The 17,713-nt window shown below is 55.5% G+C and overlaps 2 protein-coding genes across 2 annotated transcripts in view; both read right to left on the bottom strand.

Moving 5' to 3' along the window:
- Positions 1–383: 383 nt before the first annotated feature.
- Positions 384–3,901, bottom strand: LOC136950930 (pepsin A-like). Its single transcript, XM_067245456.1, has 9 exons — positions 3,846–3,901; positions 3,396–3,543; positions 2,952–3,069; positions 2,181–2,299; positions 1,749–1,945; positions 1,338–1,454; positions 1,045–1,186; positions 801–899; positions 384–704 (listed from the first exon to the last, which is right to left on the bottom strand). The coding sequence occupies exons 1-9, from the start codon at positions 3,899–3,901 to the stop codon at positions 570–572; spliced, it is 1,131 nt and encodes a 376-aa protein (XP_067101557.1). The 3' UTR covers positions 384–569.
- Positions 3,902–4,002: 101 nt separating this feature from the next.
- LOC136950051 (polycystin-1-like) overlaps positions 4,003–17,713 on the bottom strand; it is a 29,525-nt gene continuing 15,814 nt past the window's right edge. Inside the window, 31 exon segments of the mRNA XM_067244136.1 lie at positions 4,003–4,008; positions 6,141–6,363; positions 6,471–6,892; positions 6,988–7,099; positions 7,174–7,376; positions 7,542–7,676; positions 7,767–7,871; positions 8,261–8,443; positions 8,858–9,032; positions 9,386–9,574; positions 9,663–9,805; positions 10,045–10,302; positions 10,665–10,867; positions 10,960–11,183; positions 11,333–11,453; positions 11,598–11,846; positions 11,973–12,072; positions 12,197–12,320; positions 12,419–12,629; positions 12,887–13,024; positions 13,169–13,336; positions 13,854–14,049; positions 14,245–14,410; positions 14,722–14,872; positions 15,054–15,516; positions 15,518–15,909; positions 16,023–16,158; positions 16,389–16,502; positions 16,990–17,164; positions 17,247–17,375; positions 17,531–17,621. Coding sequence (XP_067100237.1) covers positions 4,003–4,008; positions 6,141–6,363; positions 6,471–6,892; positions 6,988–7,099; positions 7,174–7,376; positions 7,542–7,676; positions 7,767–7,871; positions 8,261–8,443; positions 8,858–9,032; positions 9,386–9,574; positions 9,663–9,805; positions 10,045–10,302; positions 10,665–10,867; positions 10,960–11,183; positions 11,333–11,453; positions 11,598–11,846; positions 11,973–12,072; positions 12,197–12,320; positions 12,419–12,629; positions 12,887–13,024; positions 13,169–13,336; positions 13,854–14,049; positions 14,245–14,410; positions 14,722–14,872; positions 15,054–15,516; positions 15,518–15,909; positions 16,023–16,158; positions 16,389–16,502; positions 16,990–17,164; positions 17,247–17,375; positions 17,531–17,621 — 5,705 coding nt within the window.

Raw genomic sequence — 17,713 nt, 5'->3', positions numbered from 1 at the left:
TGGGCGTATGTGAAGCCCTCTGTGACATTGCTTGTAAAAAGGGCTATACAAATAAATGTTGATTTGATTTCACGATTTATTTTTATTTTTACTTTCACTCCTTAAATGTTTTACACAAATATCTGTACTTTATTTACTTAAATGTTTTTGTATTTGGTGGCATGATCAATATTATTTATTTTAATTGCGCACTAAAAAAGTTTTGAAAGGTTGAAAAAATACTTTCCCCAAAAAGGTTCGCAAATTAAGTTTTGAAAGGTTGAAAATATATATGTTGTTCGCGGCTACATTAACACAATATTATTATCATGGACAAAGCATCAGTGCTGTGACTAAAGTATGACATAAACCACACGCCATGAGTTCTTTCAAGATGCTACAACTTTATTCTTCCTAGAGAACAAAAAAAACACAATGCCTTTTTGTTATGTTCAAACTTCAAACCACAACACCGCCACTTAACAATCGCTAGCAATCGTGTTGGTTCTGACATTGCACTTGAGTAGGCACAGGAAGTCTATACATGGTGATTCATTGATTGAGTAGCAGATGGATAGATCTGGGTTTGATTATCTAGACTGGGCCAGGCCAACCATGTTCGTCGCTCTGCTGAAGATCGTGTAGTACTCCCTGATGAAGACGTCTCCCAGGATCCAGAGGTTGTCGCCGCCCTGGAAACCGGTACGGCAGCCGTAGTACTGAGACTGGAGAGACAGGAACAGTTAGACAGGACAGAGGTCATGTGTTCCTGGAGAGGCATGACAGCACACACACACGTGCAAACACACAAACACACTGACCTGGCGGATGTAGGCGGAGGCAGGGAGAGTGAAGGCATGTCCGTGGATGTTGAAGGTGATTTCAGGCAAGCTGCCGATGTTGTTACAGTTCACCATATTCTGAGGAAGGGATGGGGGTTAGATAGGGAGAGACAGAGAGAGAGAAAGACAGGGACATATATATACACATAACCATAAGGTTTAATAACAAACACGTTTGTGCTCTTTTCAATCGTGACAGGGCCAGGTTGCCGCAGCAACTCACGTCTCCGTTCTGGCCCGTGGCTCCCACAGCGCTGTTCATGCTGGCGATGTCGGCCTGGGGTCCGGCGATCAGAGAGGTGCCGGTGTCCACGATGGCCTGACAGCCCCCCTGGCACGCCACCACCCGGCCGTTGATGGTGATACTGCCAGGGGGAGAGCATGGACATCACTACAGGCCTGGTAGCTGAGATGTGGAGACTCTGCATTACCTCTATAAAGCCTATGTCACTCTCTATAAGGCTACATAGCTCCTCTATAAAGCATGTGTCTCTCTCTATAAGGCTCCATTAGTACCTGTCCACAGTGATCTGCCAGTACATCTCAGAGGACAGAGGAATCCAGGTGATTTGTCCAGTGTAGTGTTGGGGGTCAACTCCACCAAAGGTCACCTCACTGCCAGCTGCAGAGTTCCTGGAGGGAGAGAGAGAGAGAGAGAGAGAGAGAGAGAGAGGGAGAGGGAGAGGGACAGAGAGGGAGGAAGGGAGAGGGAGGAAGGGAGAGGAACTCATTCTGATTCTGAAAATGTCCCTATAATGTAATAGTATATTGTGGATAATTGTGGAGAAAAACACTTTTACCCTTACATGAAAAGCAATCCCCATCCACCAAGCTAGCATGCTAGGATAATAAGACCTGGAGTTCCAGGTGTAATGCTGCTAGCGGTTGCTATGCTAGGTGTGGCTATCAGCCTCCTGCACATCTCACCTGCTCAGGTAGACAGAGAAGATGTCCTGGTTGATGAGGTGCTGACTCATCATGTTGTCAAAGACGGGCGTGGCCCCTGAGGCAGACAGGCGAGGGTAGGCCAGACCCAGGATCCCATCAGCCTTCATGTGGGCCATGAAAGGAGCCTCGCTCTGGCTCAGCCCAAAGATCTGGTTTCTGATCTGGATCCCTCCCACCTGGGAGATGGGGGGGGGGGGGGGGGGGGGGGGGGGAGGAGCAGGGATGGGGAAGTGGGAAAGTGGAGGTTGAAGGGAGTGCGACCAAGGAAAGAAGGGAGGAGGAGAAAAGGCCCGGGTTAGGCAAACACAATCATAAACAGTTCTAAATCAACAATGTGCTGACTTTGAGACGTTACTGTTTCTCAACCAACGTTGTGACTTTCAAAGAGTAAAGTTATTAGAGACGTGTCACCTTGACGGTGTCGTAGCCCAGGAAGCCTTTCATGCTGCCGGTGCCGTAGGAGATGGAGAGACTCTTGCCAGAATTCCTGAAGGTGCTGCTCAAACCAGGATTGAACTTCTGGTGGTTTTCTGTGTGTAGTGAAGGGGGGTTAGTATTGTATGTGTGTGTGTGTGTAAAGAGAAAATAAGAGATTGTGAGGGATAGGATGAGATGAGACAGAGAGAGAGCAGGAGAGAGAGAGAGACAGAGAGGGAGAGAGAAGGAGAGAGAGAGCGACAGAGAGAGAGCAGGAGAGAGAGAGACAGAGAGGGAGAGAGAAGGAGAGAGACAGAGAGAGAGCAGGAGAGAGAGAGACAGAGAGGGAGAGAGAAGGAGAGAGAGAGACAGAGAGAGAGCAGGAGAGAGAGAGACAGAGGGAGAGAGAAGGAGAGAGAGACAGAGAGAGAGCAGGAGAGAGAGAGGGAGAGAGAAGGAAAGAGAGAGAGAGACAGAGAGAGAGCAGGAGAGAGAGAGAGACAGAGAGGGAGAGAGAAGGAGAGAGAGACAGAGAGAGAGCAGGAGAGAGAGAGAGACAGAGAGGGAGAGAGCAGGAGAGAGAGACAGAGAGAGAGCAGGAGAGAGAGAGACAGAGAGGGAGAGAGAGAGACAGAGAGAGAGCAGGAGAGAGAGAGAGACAGAGAGGGAGAGAGAAGGAGAGAGAGACAGAGAGAGAGCAGGAGAGAGACAGAGAGGGAGAGAGAAGGAGAGAGAGACAGAGAGAGGTAGACAGCGTGTACATACTACAAGCTGCACTGCTGCAGTAGACAGAAGGGATCCACAGGTTGGAGGAGCCGGAGTCGAAGATGACACTGAAGGACTGGGGAGGAGTCCCGATGGAGATCACCCCGAAGTAGGCCAGCTGGAGACCAGAGAGGATATCAGTTAACAGAGGACAGGAGAGAGGACAAGAAAGACCAGAGAGAGGACAGGAGAGAGGACAGGAGAGACCAGAGAGAGGACAGGAGAGACCAGAGAGAGGACAGGAGAGAGGACAGGAGAGACCAGAGAGAGGACAAGAGAGAGAACAGGAGAGACCAGAGAGAGGACAGGAGAGACCAGAGAGCTGAGAGAGGCATAGTTGAGTCCAACCTCAACCTTCAGAGAAGACAAGGGGAAAACTCTCCCAGCTAAAAAGAGTAAACTCCTAATCTTACTCTCTGGAGAGTTAGGTCACATGACTCTTACGTCAAAGTCGTTGGTCATGGGCTCGTTTCCGTAGAACTGCTGGTCAAACTTGGCGGCTGCGTTGTAGGGGAACTTGAGCCTGTACATCTCCCACAAGCCCTGCTCCTCCAGACTCTCCCTGGCACTCTTCCCCTTTATCAGGGGGACCCTGGAGCACAAGCAGATAGAGATATACACAGAGATATACACAGATAGAGATGTACACAGAGAGATATACACAGAGATATACACAGATAGAGATGTACACAGATAGAGATATACACAGATAGAGATATACACAGAGATAGAGATATATACACACAGATATATAGATATACACACATATCATTCGACAGATATAGATCCTTCATTCTTCCCAGAGGGGAAATTGCAGGCAGACAGTTTATTCATCCCCAAGACTGCACAGAAGAGCCTCACAGAGGCTGGACAACAGAGTTGAGGGAAACTTACGTCTGGAAGCACTCAGAGAGCGCCACCATGGCACACAGAACCAACGCACACTTCATGTCTTCTCAGGTCAACAGTCACTTCTGGCAACTGTCAATCAAACAACCTGTCAATCAAATACCACCTGTCAGTCAAACATAACCTGGCAACCAGCAAACCTTCACAACTATCAGAGCAAGAGAGAGGAATTAGATAAATCATGTGGAAATGAATTAAGATCCTTTTTTATCTAAATTAAAAACTACTTTCAAGCAAGGTTTAAAAAATAAATAGATAAGTGGACCCTATTATATGAGCCAAAGGCCCAGCCCCACTGTAATAGGTTTAGGTCAGTGGTTAGAGCATTTGATTGCAGATCAAGAGGATGCAGGTTCAAATCCCTCCTGCATTTCACTTTGGATTAAGTGTCTGCTAAACCATATATAGTCTCACGTTCTTATTAATGTCGCAAAGTGCCTTACAGTTGTCCGTAGATCTACAACGCCAAACCTAGTCCCTCAGAAAAGATGGGAAAACGCTCAATGGGAGAAATCCAAAATCTCACTCAAGCTTTGACCACAAGACTCACCTGTGGAACTTTCAGGAAACTGGTGGTGAGCCTAACATCACCACAGTCTTATATACAGGAGCAGGTAATCTCAGCTGGGATGGCCATTATCACAGAGATAAACTAGCAAACAACTGTTGCTGTGAACAAGGCAGGGTCACACAAGGAGACTGGGCCTTCTCCACTAAGACTGATTATCAAGGAGGCACATAACGAGTGGCCTCTAGACAAAGTCAGTCAAGAGATTAAAAAGGGAACATTGTGAGCTGATGAGAGCGTGTAACCATGGTGATATTAACGTTATGTATTCTTAAAGTGCGTTGACTTGGCAGATGTAGAACAGCAGAAGAAATGTGCTCTTGACAAAGTCAAGAGGTATGAACAGAACTATGTCTTAAAATCTATAAAATTGTGGCCCCCTTTTTTTAAACGGGCTCCCCCAAAAATAAAATCCTGGCTACGCTTCTGATCAATACAGGAAGGATACAACACAAACTGATTACCCATGAGCCTTTGCATATTTTGCCGTGGTAACCCTGACACACGAGGCCAGCGTGGCTACCTGGAAGCCTTATGCTGTGTTTATACCAAACTCAAAGAATAGACACATACGAACGTGAAGCAAAAATTTGAAAAAATGGCTTCGCTTTCGGTGTTAACACACAGGATTACGGTGGATAGCAACAAGTTGTCAATTTAGCCTGTAAACTGATTTAAGTGTGCATCATTGGCTGTCATTAGTATTCAATTCTTCAGTTTTCAATGTTTCAATATTCTTTTTCAATATTCAGGACTAAATACTTCCAACACAGTATTCAGGATTCGGTTGATCCAAGGGCAGCGCCGTATCAGCATAATGTTTTACTGAATGTTCTCAAGTGTTTACTGGACCTGGATGGGAGTCTTATCACCACGGTAACCACATGCCATGAGGCCCTATGTTCCTGGTGAGATTACAGCAGAGGTGGTTCGAGTTAGGTAACACAGGGTCACATATGGATGACTCAGTCACTAAGCGGCCACACAGGGAAACTCTTTATTACTTTGTAGAAAAATAACATCTACGACGTCAATTTTGTTTTGTGTATATATATGAAATTATCCATTGAAATTACACAATGAATACCTACAAACATTTAGTATCCACTCTGATGTCAGGAACATCCTTAGCTTAGCAGGCACATTTAGTCAACAACATCTACAGTAAAGCAGGGGCTTTCTTTTACAGTTCAACATTTCTATTTTCTTTCTCTTTAACTCTCCTCTTTCCTTTTGTCTCCGCTTCCCATCCCTTCTTTCTTCCCATCTCTCTCCCCCTCCCCCCTCCTGACTCAGTCTCTCTCTACATCCACTCTCTCTGAGATCCAGGCTCTTCTCTTTACAGGACCCCCCTCCCTAACTAACCCTAACCCCTCCCTTAGGAGGCCCCTGTCCCCCTCCCTGGGGTGGCCCCTGTCCCCCTCCTCACTCCTGGGTCTGCTCTTCGAGGGGGCCCCTCCACCCACCTCTCCCCCAGCTCCTCCCTCTCCATCACCTCCACTTCCTCCCTCTCTCCCTCCTCCTCCACCTCCCTCTCTCCCTCCTCCACCTCCTCTTCCTCCCTCTCTCCCTCCTCCTCCACCTCCTCTTCCTCCCTCTCTCCCTCCTCCTCCACCTCCCTCTCTCCCTCCTCCTCCACCTCCCTCTCTCCCTCTTCCTCCACCTCCTCTTCCTCCCTCTCTCCCTCCTCCTCCCCCAGGTCCCTGCCAGACTGCGTCGGCCGAGTGAGAGCTCCCAGAGTGCCAGGCCCTGCGTCTGGGCAGGCCCCCAGGAGGGCCCGCGCCCAAGCCCAGGACGGAGCTCCCGTGGGCAGCCTGGGCGGCCTTCGAGGGGTGGGCGTCCCTGGAGGTGTGGAGGTGGGGCTGGGCCACGGAGGATTCGGAACAGCGAGTACGAGGCGGGGAGAGGTGGGAGGAGCGCGGAGGAGAGGAGAGACTGACGGAGGGGGTCACGGAGAGAGGAGAGGAGGACAAGGAGACGGAGGAGCTATGGGGAAGGAGATGAAGCCCTCTCTCGACCCTCCCACTTCTCCTCTCTCTGACCTGCCACACACTCCCCCTCCCTCCGTTTCCTCTACTCCTGCCCCTCCATCAAGCCTCCTCCTCCTCCTGGCGGTGGCCTCCTCCAGACGCTCCTCCAGGCTCTGGATGTCCAGGGTGAGCTGGAGGACCTGGTCGAAGCGACCCAGCAGGAGAGCCAGGGTGGGGAGCAGCCGGTCCAGGGGGGCCTGGGGTGGAGGGCGATCTGGAGCACACACACCCCACCCAGAGCCCACGGAGAGGGGGGAGGAGAGAGAAGAAGAGGGTGGACGTGGGGAGGGGGGAGAGAGGGTAGCACGGGCGGGGGGAGGAGGAGGGACAGGGGGAGGAGAGGGGGCTGGGGACAGGGGGGAGGATAGAAGGGACTCCTGTGAGAATCTGGAGGGCGGGGCCTCCATGCCTTCAAACTGCACCCTGTGTCTGAACTGGAGGGAGAGAGACAGCGAGAGAGAAGTTAAAGTCAACATCACAACTTAATAGAATGTAATCCCTGATTCCTCCTCCCTCCCCACCCTGGTACCTCCTTGGTTCTGGTGAGGCCCATCCACAGCTTGAGTCTCTTGATGAAGAACTCCACCAGGTGGTAGTCCTGGAGCCCTGCGGCCGGGCAGCACAGCTCCCCCTGCACACACCTGCACACACAATCCAACTCACGCGTCTGTGTACATGTGAGTGAGTGTGGACCCCCCCAGGACATCAGCAGTACCTGTAGGCTGTGAGGAGTGTGGCTCCAGCCAGCCTGGCCAGCAGGCCCAGTGCTGCCCCCTGCAGGAGGAGGCAGAACAGCGTTCCCAGGCAGGGCCGGGCCGCACACAGCCTCCTCTGGACCACGCCCCCCCGCAGCAGCTCCAGCACAGACACACTCGCAGCATGCAGAGACTCGAAGCCCTCCACAGAGCTGCAGAACAACTGACACACACACAGGTTTGGGTACAATGTGGGATTGTGTGCATGTCTGTGAATGTGATTGAGGGTGTGTGGGTAAACTTGTGTGCCCTACCAGGTGTGTGGATGTTACCAGGTGTGTGTGGATGTTACCAGGTGTGTGTGTGTTACCAGGTGTGTGTGTGTTACCAGGTGTCCTGTGTGAGAGCAGAGCAGCAACAGCAGGGTCAGCATCAAGGCCACGCCCCCCAACTCCCTCCACGACCTCTGGAGAACCCGACCAATCACAACCCAGCGCTGCACCAACCCCAGGGTGCCCACCAGCTGGGGTACACACAGACAGACCACACACACACACAGCTCAGTGGTTAGAGCTTCTTGCAGCAGATCCCCCCCCCCCCCCCCTGTGAGTACCTTGAGCAGCAGCAGTGTGAGCAGCAGGGCAGCCAGCTGGGACGCCCTCCGGGCCAGCAGGGCGGCACTGTGGAGCCGTATGAAGCTGAGAGGCTGGACCCGGAGCTGGGCCAGAGGGAGAGAGGAGACCCACGTTACTACAGATAGACACTCAGACTGAGCCATCAGGGAGTCATGGAGACACTCTCAGACTGAGCCATCAGGGAGTCATGGAGACACTCTCAGACTGAGCCATCAGGGAGTCATGGAGATACTCTCAGACTGAGCCATCAGGGAGTCATGGAGACACTCTCAGACTGAGCCATCAGGGAGTCATGGAGACACTCTCAGACTGAGCCATCAGGGAGTCATGGAGACACTCAGACTGAGCCATCAGGGAGTCATGGAGACACTCTCAGACTGAGCCATCAGGGAGTCATGGTTCAGGATTAGTTATGTTGACGTTCAAGATCTGTCCTTAGCAACCAGGACGTGTCCTTAGCAGCGAGTGCTACCTGGAGCAGACAGGAAGTGGCCTGGGACAGGAAGTTCAGTCGCAGCACGGCCGTTGCCAGGGACAACGAGGCCAGGAAGAGCTGGAGCCAGTGCCAGCCTTGACGTAGGTACTGGGCATGCTCAGTAGCCATGGCCCACAGCTCCCGGGAGAGGAGGAGCAGAGAGCACAGGAGAAGGAGAACCTGGAGAGGAGGAGGAGAGGAGAAGGAGGAGAGGAGAAGGATAGGAGGGAGGAGGAGGAGGAGGAGAGGAGAAGGATAGGAGGGAGGAAGAGGAGGAGAGGAGAAGGAGAGGAGGGAGGAGGAGAGGAGAGGGAGAGGAGGGAGGAGGACGAGAGGAGGGAGGAGAGGAGAAGAGGGAGGAGAGGAGAAGAGGGAGGGAGGAGGAGGAGAGGAGGAGGGAGGAGGAGAGGAGGAGGGGAGGAGGGAGGAGGGAGGAGGAGAGGATGGAGAGAGTAGACTGGTTGAACACAAGAATCCTCCAGACTTCTAAAGCATGGTCTTGTGTGACCAGGAATGCCTCATTCATTCATGGAACCAATTCATTTATCAATGCATTACTTCTTTCCTTCATCAACTCTTGACGTGTGCAGTTACCATGAGCACCACCTGCAGGCCCGGCCCTGAGGAGGATGGAGGGATGAGGACAGGACTGACGGAGAGGGAGTGGACGAGAGCGTGCGCCGGGCTCCACTCCAGCCCCACAGACACACACACAAACACGCCCGTCCCTGTGTGGTAGTGGGTGAAGTCCACAGCCACGCCCGTCAGCCTGAGGAGGTCAAACATGTTAGTGTGAAGCTGCAAGCCCTACCCGACCACGCCCTGTTAAGGACCCTCCCTACCCGACACGCCCTGTTAAGACCCTCCCTACCTGACCACGCCCTGTTAAGCCCCTCCCTACCCGACCACGCCCTGTTAAGCCCCTCCCTACCCGACCACGCCCTGTTAAGCCCCTCCTTACCCGACCACGCCCTGTTAAGCCCCTCCTTACAAGACCACGCCCTGTTAAGCCCCTCCTTACCCGACCACGCCCTGTTAAGCCCCTCCTTACCCGACCACGCCCTGTTAAGCCCCTCCCTGCTACCACACCGGCAGGGTGTGGTCCCAACACTGCAGACTGACCTTGTCGTGTTCAGCAGGGCGGACAGCAGCGCCCGAGTCGCCTCGCTGCTGTTGCCCAGCAACAACGCCACAACGGGCTCGGCGCCGCACCTGCGCCGTAACCGCGGCAACCCCACCAGGCGGAGGGCGGGGTCCTCGTACAGGTGAGGGACCAGGGCGTGGTCCAGCCACAGCCACGCCTCCCCCAACCTGGAGGGGTGAGGGAGGAGGTGAACACACACACACACACCCTCATGTACACACACGCTTGAACACCCAAACACACGCTCTGTCCTACCCGGTGACAGAGGAGAGGCTGTGTGTGTGCAGCAGGGAGTGTGTGAGCGAGGAGCGCAGCCTCCGCCCCTGGCTCTCCTCCACACAGGCCTGGTAGTTCACCATCAACACCAGCAGCAGGAACAGCAGGTGGCCCACACAGCTCTGGGGAGGGGAGGGAGAGAGGGAGGGAGGGAGCGAGCGAGGGAGGGAGGGAGGGAGGGAGGGAGGGAGAGGAGGGAGGGAGGGAGCGAGGGAGGGAGGGAGGGAGAGAGGGAGGGAGGGAGGGAGGGGGGGAGGGAGCGAGGGAGGGAGGGAGGGAGAGAGGGACAGCTTGCCTTGATGTATAGGTACAGTACACACACACAGACGTCACCTCAATGTCCTCTGTGTGTGTACTGTACCTTGATGAGCGCATGCAGAGCGCGCACCTTCCTGGCCTCTTCCAGGGCCTGCAGCAGAGCAAACCCACAGGGGGGGCGCACCTTGCCCCCCTCCCCGCCCCCCTCCAGGCCCCCCTCCCCACCCCCCTCCAGGCCCCCCTCCAGGCCCCCCTCCCCGCCCCCCTGCCGGGTCACACAGCTCTCCTGGGCCAGACGCTCGTCCACCTCTGGGTCGACTGGCCTCCACACCACCGCCTCCCACACCGCCTGCACACACACCTGGGGGACAGACAGGAGAGCCCCACATTTACATCCATCTTTCCATCCTTCCATCCAACACACCTGAGGGGGCATGTTACCCCTCCTGTGTGTTGCATCAGGGCGTGGCCTTACCTTGAGCGTCAGGTTTGGGGCGTGGCCTTACCTTGAGCGTCAGGTTTGGGGTGTGGCCTGACCTTGAGCGTCAGGTTTGGGGCTTGGCCTCACCTTTAGCGTCAGGTTTGGGGTGTGGCCTGACCTTGAGCGTCAGGTTTGGGGCTTGGCCTCACCTTTAGCGTCAGGTTTGGGGTGTGGCCTGACCTTGAGCGTCAGGTTTGGGGCGTGGCCTGACCTTGAGCGTCAGGTTTGGGGCGTGGCCTCACCTTGAGCGTCTCCAGAAGCAGAGCGGAGGTGAGGAGGGCCGAGCCGGCCGACAGCAGCCACATCAGAAGCACCCTGCTGGGGAAGCTGGCTCCGTACAGCCCCACCAGCCCCAGGCAAGCTCCCAGCACCAGCGCCACCAGGGGGTACAGCACCCGCAGCGCCCAGGGAGGGAGCTCCAGGCCTGGGTCACCACGACACACACCTGCAGGGACGTGGGGGAGACGGGAGACTCAGGGAAGCTACATTACGGCCGTCATCATCATCATCATCGTGTGTGGTCACAGACAAGCGTACCTATGCGTGTGGGGGAGTGTGCGGGGGTGGAGTCAGGGGAGGGGCTTGGGGAGGAGAGGGAGGGGCTTGGGATGCCAGTGCTGGCCATGGAGTACGCAGAGGGGGAGGGGCAGGGGGAGGAGAGGGAGGGGCAGGGGGAGGAGGTCTTGTGGATGTCCTCTCCGTACGCAGGCTTGTCCACGCTCAGCTCTGACCAGCCGCTACCCCACGAACCACAACTCCAACTGAAGCACACAGGAGAGGGAGGGTTGGAACTGGAGGTGAGGGGTGGAGGTGAGGGGTGGAGGTGTGAGGTGGAGGTGAGGGGTGGAGGTGTGAGGTGGAGGTGAGGGGTGGAGGTGTGAGGTGGAGGTGTGAGGGGTGGAGGTCTTACGTGTTAGTGAGGGAGGAGGTCCGAGGAGAGAATCGACCGCTGTCCGAGGGGGAGGAAGAGGAGGGGGGGGGGCGGGCGTCTGGGTCCACGTCTGCAGCTATGGACCTCAGCAGACTCTCCTCTGAACAACACAAGATGGACACAGCTCTCATAGTTACTATCCGTTTCTCTATCTCTCTCCCCTCCCTCCCTTTTCCCCTCTCTTCCTTACTAGATTTTGAAAGGAATGTGAGTGAAGTAAGGTGCAGTAGACGGACAGTCTCACCAGACAGAGTGAGGGTGTGATTCTGTCCCAGAGACACCTGAGAAGACGGCTGGAAGGGGGAGGTGAGAGCAGAGGGGGAGGGGGAGGTGAGAGCAGAGAGGGAGGGGGAGGAGGGGGGGGAGGAGGGGAGGGAGGCGGCGGGCGCCAGGCGGAGCTTCATCAGTGCCTTCTTCCTCTTCAGCACGCGAGCCGGGACGACCTCCAGGGCCTCTCCTCCACAGGGGTCAGAGGTCAGGCCCCAGATGCATGCTGGGAGGTCAAGGAGGCTGTCACAGGAGGGCCACATCACCATCCCTCCATCCTGTTCTCCTCCGCCCCCCCAGGGGTCCAGAGAGGAGGGAGTCGCCCTTCCAGAAACATCAGACTCCGCCTCACACAGGAAGGACGGGACACCCTCTTCTGACTGGCCAAGATAAACGTCCATTTCCACTGATTGGCAGACAGGAGAGGGAGGCGTGGAGATGTCCACCGGCACCTGGAACACACAAACACACACACACACACACACACACAGCTAGTATCAAGATGAGAGAGAGAGAAGGAGACAGAGTGAGAGACAGAGACAGAGTGAGAAAGAGAGAGACAAGAGTGAGAGAGACCTGAGTGCGGGTCTTCCTGAACAGGAAGCAGAGGAGACACTGCAGAGGAAACACCATCACAGCGATCACCATCCCCACGGCAACCGTCTCCCAGGTAACAAGCATGCGGAACGAAACGGGGCCACTACAACCAAGAGACAGAACATTCACCATCACATCACCCCCTCCCTCCTGCTCCCCCCCCCCCCCCCCCTCAGGTGACTCCCTGCCCCCCCCCCTCACCTGTGTCCGTGCGTGCCCGTGGCCCCGTACCACAGCGCCCCCAGGCCCAGGTACAGGTGCAGCAGCAGGGCGCAGCATGTCACCCGCTGGCCTCGCGTGAAACGGCTGTGGGCGGGGCGTTCCCATAGCGACAGCCACAGGTGGCGCTCAGTCAGACCGTAGATTAGCTGGGAGGAGAGAACACGCCGGAACTGAGAGAGATCCTCTGGACCTGTGGGGGAGGGGAGAGAGAGGGAGAGAGAGAGAGAGAGAGGGGGGGGGGGAGAGAGAGAGAGGGGGAGAGGGGGGGAAGGAGAAAGAGGGGAGAGAGGGGGGGGAGGGAGAGAGAGAGGGGGATGGCGGGAGAGAGGGTAGAGAGAGAGAGGGGGGGGAAGGAGAGGGGGAGGGAACAGAGAGAGAGGAGATATGAGCAGAAGAAAGAGAGGGAGCAAGTGACAAAAAGGTGTGAGTGTGTGTGTGAGTACTCACAGGAGGCCAGAACCTCCCTCTCCAGCGCTGGGCTCCTCTGGTCCACAGAGAGCCAGCCGTCCACCAGGAAGTAGAACAGACGGTCAGACTGGGGGTCCAGAACCACCACATGCTGCACGTACCAGGAGGGGTCCAGGCCTGACACACACACACACAAGACACACACGTTATTCTCTATACGTAAAGCATCCTGCAGTTTCCAACTCCTTGCGCCGTGTGTGTGTATATCTGTGTGTGTGTATATCTGTGTGTGTGTGTGTATATCTGTGTGTGTGTGTGTACCCGTGTTGTCGTGCCAGAGGCGTATCTTCCACACCTCCCCCAGGTAGCGGTGCGTCTGCAGGTGGAACAGGTCGAGGCTGCTGCGCTGGAACGCCCCCGGCCTCCCCAGGTGACGACCTCCGCTCTGGGACACACCGTGCAGGCTGATCCCTACGTGAGCTGTCGTCCCTGAGGGACAGAGAGAGAGCAAGAGAGGGAGAGAGAGAGAGCAAGAGAGGGAGAGAAAGAGAGAGAGAGAGCAAGAGAGGGAGAGAAAGAGCAAGAGAGGGAGAGAGAGAGAGCAAGAGAGGGAGAGAGAGAGAGCAAGAGAGGGAGAGAAAGAGAGAGAGAGAGCAAGAGAGGGAGAGAAAGAGCAAGAGAGGGAGAGAGAGAGAGCAAGAGAGGGAGAGAAAGAGAGAGAGAGAGCAAGAGAGGGAGAGAAAGAGCAAGAGAGGGAGAGAGAGAGAGCAAGAGAGGGAGAGAAAGAGAGAGAGAGAGCAAGAGAGGGAGAGAGAGAGAGCAAGAGAGGGAGAGAAAGAGAGAGAGAGAGCAAGAGAGGGAGAGAAAGAGAGAGAGAGAGGGACCCTGCTCACTCCTCACAGTTGTGTCTAGTTACGTCTGTCTATTCATCCACCCACCTCCCTACGCATCCATCCATCCATCCATCCGTCCGTCCGTCCACCTATTCATCCATCCATCCCAGCACCTGCTCCGCGCCTCCAGCCGGTCTTGACCAGGACCCAGTAGTGGTGGGGGCCGGGGGGCCCACAGAGCCCCCCCTGGACCAGCCTCAGCCTCTCCAGCAGGTCCATCCTATGGGCTGCCTGGCCCAGCAGCAGGTGGACCCCCACCACGACAGCACACACGACCCCCACCAGCACGTTACGCACCGGCACGCCCTCCTGCAGAGCACCGGGACCACATTCATCCGTTAGGCTCGGTGGTTCTCATCCTCCCTGGTCCTCCATGTTTGAGATGTTTCCCTCTTCCAGGACGACTGACTCAAGCGAATGGTCGTTACCCGACACCCGCTGAGCGACGACCATTCATGTGAATCAGGCGTGTTTGAACAGGGAAACATCCGCACACAAGCCTACCGGCGGCAGCAGCACCAGGGCCTCTGGGTGGACGAACATGCTGGCCCCAAACAGGGTGAGGTGCTGGGTGAGGCAGCTGGCCGTGCGGAGGCTGCTGCCCCCCAGTGGCTGGAGGCCGGCACTGCTCCAGCGCCCCTCCTCCAGGCTGTAGTACTGGCAGAGGGAGCTGAAGACCCAGGCGGAGGCCTGGACAGCCTTGGGGGTCAGGGAGGAGTAGAGGCCGATGGAGAGAGGCTGGGCTGAGGAGTTCAGACTGGGGACAAGTTCACCTTTCAGGGTTTTTTGTCGTTTTTAACAATGAGGAAACCAAGGTATAATTATTGTTATACACATATACAGTAATTGTATTGTCTCTAAAAGTCTCTAAAAACAGACCCTCTAAAAGAAGACTTGCAGGGTGGTAATAATAAGACTAATTATGTGTGTATATAATATAAAACATGATTAAAGGAATGTTGCTGTTGAAAGGAGCCTCACAGTGGGGAGAGGAAGACCGTTTCCTCTAGGGAATCTGACGCGTTGGAGAAGAAGAGGCTGATCTCTCGGAGCAGGGCATTCTGGGATGCAGGAGGACCACCCTGGGAGGTCACAAGGATCCTCACCTCTCCAGAGCAACGCACAGCAGCTCCTGTGGAATTCAAAACTGTCAAGTTAAAACTTTATTCGTACTGCACTTTTTACAAGCAGTGTCACAGAGGGCTTAGCAGGTGCACAGCGTATCTACCTGGAAACAAAACACAGGTAACATGTCTACAGGTAAGATGTCTACCTGGCAGGTAACATGTCTACCTGGCAGGTAACATATGTACCTGGAAGCAGGCTGAAGTTGAAGGTGATGAACAGTCCTGCGTTTGGCTTCAGCCAATCCCCAGCCTCCACCGTGAAGTTCACCCACCCATTGGTCAAAAGGGTTACATTCAGCCCTGGGGGCATCCCCTCCTCCCCACCCCCTCCCTCAACCCTCCCAGCCACCCCCATGTGACCCATCCCAGGCCTAGCCCCACCCACACCCATTGGTCGTGTGTTGTCCAGGGTGACTCGTATGGCTCTATCAGGGTCCAGGTCCTGGATGGGTATGGGCTGGCCCTGTGGGGTGGTGAACTCCATGGCGGCCATCTTGGTGGAGATTGGGGGGCTGGCGGGGGTGAGGAGGGGGGTCCAGCCGCCCCCATCGATGCTGAGGACGATCTGGACCACCTCCGAACCCCGCTTCCTCAACTGGTCACCGAGGGAGACGGGGATGAGGAACTGGCAGGGAGGAGGAGAGGGGGGGGGAGGAGGATCGCTGCTCGTCATTGGACGACGTCGACCGGGAAGCCGGTTGCGATTGGTCGGACTGGTTTGACCGGCGGGGGTTGTTGTCATCGGTGCACAGGAGCCGGGAGGGGTCGCCGCGGAAACCGAGGGTGTCGATCCGAGGGGTGGAGAGGGCAAGGGGCTCCTCGCCCGGGGAACGCCGGCGCATCAGGGAGCGCATGAGCGCCCCCGCAAGGGAGAGAGCACACACTGCAGTCCTGGAGGGGGAGGACGGGGAGGAGGGGCTAGAAGATGGGGAGGCGGGGCTAGAGGATGGGGAGGCGGGGCTGGAAGCCAGGGAGGTGGAGCTAAAAGACTGGGAGGAGGAGCTGGAGGCCAAGGAGGCGGGGCTGGAAGCCAAATAACTTCCTGTGAGCGACAGAGAAGAACATTATCAGAAACAAACAAAATCCACCACAGTGAAGCACAGGTGGGGATTAGAATCCCTGAATGGTCGATCAGAGTCTATGATTGGTCAGTACCTAGGATGGTGAGGATGTTCTTTCCTGTTTCTATGGCTACGGTGTCTCCTGGTTCCGTGTGCTGTTCCATCACATGGGTCATCCTCCCCAGCGCTTCTAGAACCTTCTCCTGGCAGCACGCCTCGCCCGGAACCTCCTGGACAAACACACAGGACCTGTGAGGATTCACTGGACTAAATACGTACATTTGTTGCACACGAGAATACAGGGAAAGAAAATACTGATTATATTATGTTTCATCCAAAGTGATATAAAAATGGCGAATGTAGAAAGTACAGCAGATAATCCCAAAAAAAAATTCTTGTTTCATTCATGATTCGTGAGGCTTATAAATTCCTATCTGTGCATCAGGTTCTGCAGACTCACAGTGGCCTGAGCCAGGGCTGAGCTGACCAGGGCAGCCTGGTGGAGGGAGGAGACAGGGAGAGAGGCCAGCGCTCGTGTCACCTCCCCCCTGATCTCCCTCCTCTCCTGGAGATCCTCCCCCCTGTCCTCACGAGACATCTAGGAGAGGAGGAGAGGGGGATGAGGAGGAGAGGGGATGAGGAGGAGGAGAGGAGGAGAGGGGATGAGGAGGAGAGGAGGAGAGGGGATGAGGAGGAGGAGAGGAGGAGAGGGGATGAGGAGGAGAGGAGGAGAGGGGATGAGGAGGAGGAGAGGGGATGAGGAGGAGAGGAGATGAGGAGGAGAGGAGGAGAGGGGATGAGGAGGAGGAGAGGGGATGAGGAGGAGAGGAGGAGAGGGGATGAGGAGAGGAGCAGAGGGGATGAGGAGGAGAGGGGATGAGGAGGAGGAGAGGAGCAGAGGGGATGAGGAGTAGAGGGGATGAGGAGGAGGAGAGGAGCAGAGGGGATGAGGAGGAGAGCAGAGGGGATGAGGAGAGATGAGGAGGAGAGATGGGAGGAGATGAGGAGAGAAACGAAGAGGTAGCAGAGGAGACAGTCGACATCATTTGTGATCCTGTCACGACACTCGGCTGTGTGCGCTCTACCTGGTTCAGCAGGCTGCTCAGGGAGATGCAGTAGGGAATGAGGTCCTGTGGGTTGCCATGTTGGAGGGCCGACTGCAGCTCTGTTCGGCTCCTGTTCTTCAGCCATTCTCTGGCAACCTCCCCTGGCCCTGGCCGCCGCACAGACAGAGTCCTGCCAACACAGACGAATCAGACAAAAGGATGATATAACAACGTCAGGCGAGCACAGAGGAATCATCAGCAATCATCATCACCTGTTGAGGGCCGTGACTTTAGACCCCAGGTGGTCCTCCACCTGCAGGATCACAGAGATGATTGACAGGTGCTTCTCTGGCCCAGGGTTGCCAAGGGGAACCAGGGCTCGGAACGTGGACTGGGTTCCCCTGGTAACGGTGAACAAGAATGAAACACCAAGAACATCAGACACAAGTTCTGGTGTCTCGCTAGCCATGGGGCTACCATACGTGCATCACTGTAAATACTTTTATCAAAACAAAGCTTCAAAGGTTGTTTTTTTACAGGTGTAGAGCATCCATACCTGTAGAGGGTGAGCAGGGGGCAGGCAGGCTTGCTGGGCGGGCATGGCGCCACCTGGAGGCTGTATATGAGCTGTGCAGAATCCTGCCAGCCTGGCCAACAAGGGTGAGGACATGTTAACTAGGACACAAGGAGACTAGGAGTCTAGGAGACTACTAGGACAAGTACACAAGGACACAAGTAC

This window comes from Osmerus mordax, chromosome 10, assembly GCF_038355195.1.
Source record: "Osmerus mordax isolate fOsmMor3 chromosome 10, fOsmMor3.pri, whole genome shotgun sequence".
NCBI lineage: Eukaryota > Metazoa > Chordata > Actinopteri > Osmeriformes > Osmeridae > Osmerus > Osmerus mordax.
This window is presented reverse-complemented; position numbering and strand designations above follow the sequence as displayed.

What these genes read in the sequence shown, in the direction of transcription:
- LOC136950930 (XM_067245456.1), bottom strand. Translation starts at nt 3,901, where the DNA reads ATGAAGTGTGCGTTGGTTCTGTGTGCCATGGTGGCGCTCTCTGAGTGC. An exon ending in CCATGACCAACGACTTTGAC is followed by an intron (nt 3,070 to 3,395) that starts GTAAGAGTCATG and finishes TCTGGTCTCCAG; the next exon opens with CTGGCCTACTTCGGGGTGAT. An exon ending in CCACGGGCCAGAACGGAGAC is followed by an intron (nt 900 to 1,044) that starts GTGAGTTGCTGC and finishes TCCCTTCCTCAG; the next exon opens with AATATGGTGAACTGTAACAA.